Source organism: Merops nubicus, unplaced genomic scaffold, assembly GCF_000691845.1.
Source record: "Merops nubicus isolate BGI_N331 unplaced genomic scaffold, ASM69184v1 scaffold18011, whole genome shotgun sequence".
In the NCBI taxonomy this organism is placed as follows: domain Eukaryota; kingdom Metazoa; phylum Chordata; class Aves; order Coraciiformes; family Meropidae; genus Merops; species Merops nubicus.
The window spans coordinates 29,656-32,904 of record NW_008590467.1 but is presented as its reverse complement, the minus strand read 5'-3'; the positions used below and the strand labels follow the sequence as shown (position 1 = coordinate 32,904).

Below are 3,249 nucleotides of genomic sequence, written 5' to 3'. Positions count from 1 at the left end.
CTTTTCTGCCAGGCAGCTTTCCAGATGAGAGCTGGGGAGGGATGGCAGGGGGAGGAAGAGACCCCCTCCCAGCACCCTGCCAGCCCAGGGGAGGGGATGTACCTGACACTTACATGGCACTCAACCGCTGTGGCCATGTTCTTGCACCAGTAGTGTGGACCCCAGACACAGGGGTCCGAGCCCAGAAGATCCTCCTCAGGTGAGTCACAAGCTCTTATTTTCTGCATTGCGAAGGAAAAGGGTGGGAGGAGAGAGGAAAAAAAGAAACAAAAAAAGCCAACATGAGCACCCCAGGACCCTATTGCCATCTTGGTCCCTCAATGGAGCACCCACGGCACACGGGCACTTACGGTGCAGACGGCATTGCGAAGGAAAAGGGTGGGAGGAGTGAGGAAAAAAAAGAAACAAAAGAAGCCAACATGAGCACCCCAAGACCCTATTGCCATCTCGGTCCCCTAATGGAGCACCCACGGCACACAGGCACTTACGGTGCAGACAAAGTTGGGGTCCATCATCTGTACAAGGAGCCGCATGGCCGCCGGCTCGTACTGCACCACGAGAGCCTCGCACTGGCAAGGAGAAAGGGGGTGAGCCAAGTGGGAGTGTGCTGGGGATCCCCACTGGTTCGGGTGCTCCCCTCTGGGCTCACCTTGCCCGTGAGCGGCGGGGGCAGCAGCTCGCAGCCCTTCTCCAGCACATCACCCAGCTCTGCCAGCGTCTCGTTCTTCAGCAGCTCATTATCAAAGTAGGTGATGACAATCTGGCAGACGTTGCAGAAGCCACCCGGGCCCATCACCAGCTGCTCCAGAGTAGCGGGTACTATGGGACACAGAGGAGGCCGTTAGCAGCTCCCAGCACCCCGCTCCCCAGGGCGCCCGCCGTGTCCCCCAGGCTCACCTGGGTGGGTGTCCCCACTGCGGGGACAGCAGTGCAGCATGGTGCAGATGGCTGCCGGGTCGGTGGCCTCCAGCAGCATGATGACCACAGCTTTGCCATAGGAGTCAACAAAGTCCTTGCACTGCCCGATGACACCGTGGGGCAGCATGTAACACACTTTCTCAATGTTGTTCACAAGTTGCTCCTGCAGGGAGAAGGCAGGCAGAGGGAAACCTTCCCTCCTTGATGCCCCTTTGCCCCACTTTCCCAGCTCCCCCACCCCTGGACTGCAGTGGTGGGGCTCACCTCAGTCACATTGTTCTCCAGGAGGCTCTCGGCTGCCTTCACAGCAAACTGGCACACCTCGCACAGCGGCGTGGTCCCCTCGTCAGCCTGTCAGGACAAGGTCATGGGACATATGTCCAGCTCCACCAGAGCCACCCCAATCCCACTCATCCATTGGCCTCTTCATCCAAGGCTTCCTCTTCCTTGGATTTTAAGGAGCGTGGTGGAATTGGTGGGGGGGCACTTACCCCCGGTTCACTCAGAGCCTGCAGCACCTTCTCCGTGAGCAGCGTGTGGAGGGGCAGCACCGAGGTGGAAGAGCAGAGTCCCACCTGGCCACACAGCTCCATCGGGTCCTGGGGAGAGAGGTGTCCCAAGATGGGCAGACATCACTCCCCCTCCACTTCCCAACAGAGGGTGGTGATGCCAGCTTGTCAGGGCATGGGTCTCACTTACCTCAGCCAGCTGCGAGTGGAGAGGCCAGAAAACGGCAAGAAAAAATGAAAGTTAAAAAGAATTACAGCAGTTGGAACTCAGATGAAGAGGGGAGGAATATTTAAATGTTTGTAGGAATATAAAGCAGTGGGTTTAATTTAAAAACAGCGCAGTGCCCTGATTTGCTGATGGGATCCCCTTGGCTGTGCCACTCAGCCCCCCACCAGCACCCGACCGTCCCTGGGGAGCCGCTTGCCCACTTACCATGTACCGGAGCAACTGGGTGGTTGTGTCCACATATTCAGCCAGGTAGTGCTTGCACTGTGCATGGGAAGACACTGTGTCAGCACCCAAGGCTGGACACCCCACTGTCCTGCCTGCACCCCCAAAGCGCCCTTGGGTGATGCTCAAAAGCAGGTGGCTGCAAGAGATGCACTTGTGCCACAGTGACATGGAGGTGGAGGGAGCCTAGCATGATGCTGGCACCTTTACCTGCTGTGCCATAGGGGGTGCCAGCTCCTCACATGCCTGCTTGGCACGGGCCACCAGCTCCTGGGTGAAGTCTTTGTTGGTCCCCAGCTCCAGCTGCACAGCTGCCACCAGCTGCAGGCAGTTCCCGCACACCTCTTCCATCTCCTGTGGGACAACGTGGGCAGGGATGCATTGGTACCCCCAAAATAAAAGGGAGTTCCAACCCCCCAAGCTTGCATTTGCAGGGCTGGGATTTAAATGCCAGGCACAATCTGGGGCAGCTTCTTGGCCAGCATCTCTCTGGTCCCCCTGCACTGCATCATGCAACATCCCATCCCCGAATTGGTGACACCCCCAGCCAGATGCTATTTCATCTCTGTGGTAATTTTAATACTTTTTTTTTTTTTTTAATGACTGTGAAATAGGTAATTCAATGGCATTCCCGAGCGTGCCACGGTACCTGGGCCTCACCACGAGGCAGGTCCTGGGGATGGAGCAGGAGGGGCACGTTGGCGATGAAGGGGGAGACCAGGTCAGCAAAGTCTCGAGCAGGGCCCGCAGGGGCTGGTGGTGGCTTCTGAAACTTCAAGGCCCCCGTGGGGCTCTCCCGGGGCTGGCACAGCTTGATGGTCCCACACACCACCTTTGGGTCTGACTGAGGGGGCAGAAGGATGGGGGTTTGGGGCTGCATCTGCCCCATCATTATGCTCCCTACCCCCCTTCCCCTCCCGTTCCTGGGTCATTTCCATCCCCAGCTGATCGCTGCAGAGGTTTTGTCCTGGGCCCCAAGAGCATCCCTTGACCCTCAAGCTCCCAAGACAGCCCAAACCATGGAGAAAAGCCAATTCAGGGGGGTCCCCCCCACACCAGTTACCATCACTTGCTTGCCCAGCTGGACGAGGATGAGGATACCAGTGTCCACCATCTTCTTGCACTTGACAGACCAGTCTTGGAAGGGCAGGTACTGGCATTTCTTATCCAAGAAGAGCCTCAGCTTTTCCTAGGTGACAATGGGAGAGCTCAGGAATAGGCTGACCCACAGTGGATGGGTAGACAACGCAGTCCCACACACACCCCCAGCCATGACCCACCTCAGTGCGATTGTCCTGCAAGATCTTGCCCACCACGGAGACCACCACCTGGCACAGGTGACACGGAATCCCCTTCTGCTGAAAGAAGGGA

General features: G+C 57.7%; 1 protein-coding gene across 1 annotated transcript in view; it reads right to left on the bottom strand.

Annotated features, from left to right (window-relative positions):
- The window catches only part of LOC103782208 (proactivator polypeptide-like), a 7,909-nt gene that overhangs the window by 681 nt on the left and 3,979 nt on the right, over positions 1-3,249 (bottom strand). Inside the window, 12 exon segments of the mRNA XM_008949960.1 lie at positions 114-221; positions 489-641; positions 644-819; positions 880-1,081; positions 1,183-1,269; positions 1,410-1,517; positions 1,618-1,626; positions 1,861-1,917; positions 2,089-2,232; positions 2,534-2,722; positions 2,942-3,067; positions 3,159-3,236. Coding sequence (XP_008948208.1) covers positions 114-221; positions 489-641; positions 644-819; positions 880-1,081; positions 1,183-1,269; positions 1,410-1,517; positions 1,618-1,626; positions 1,861-1,917; positions 2,089-2,232; positions 2,534-2,722; positions 2,942-3,067; positions 3,159-3,236 — 1,437 coding nt within the window.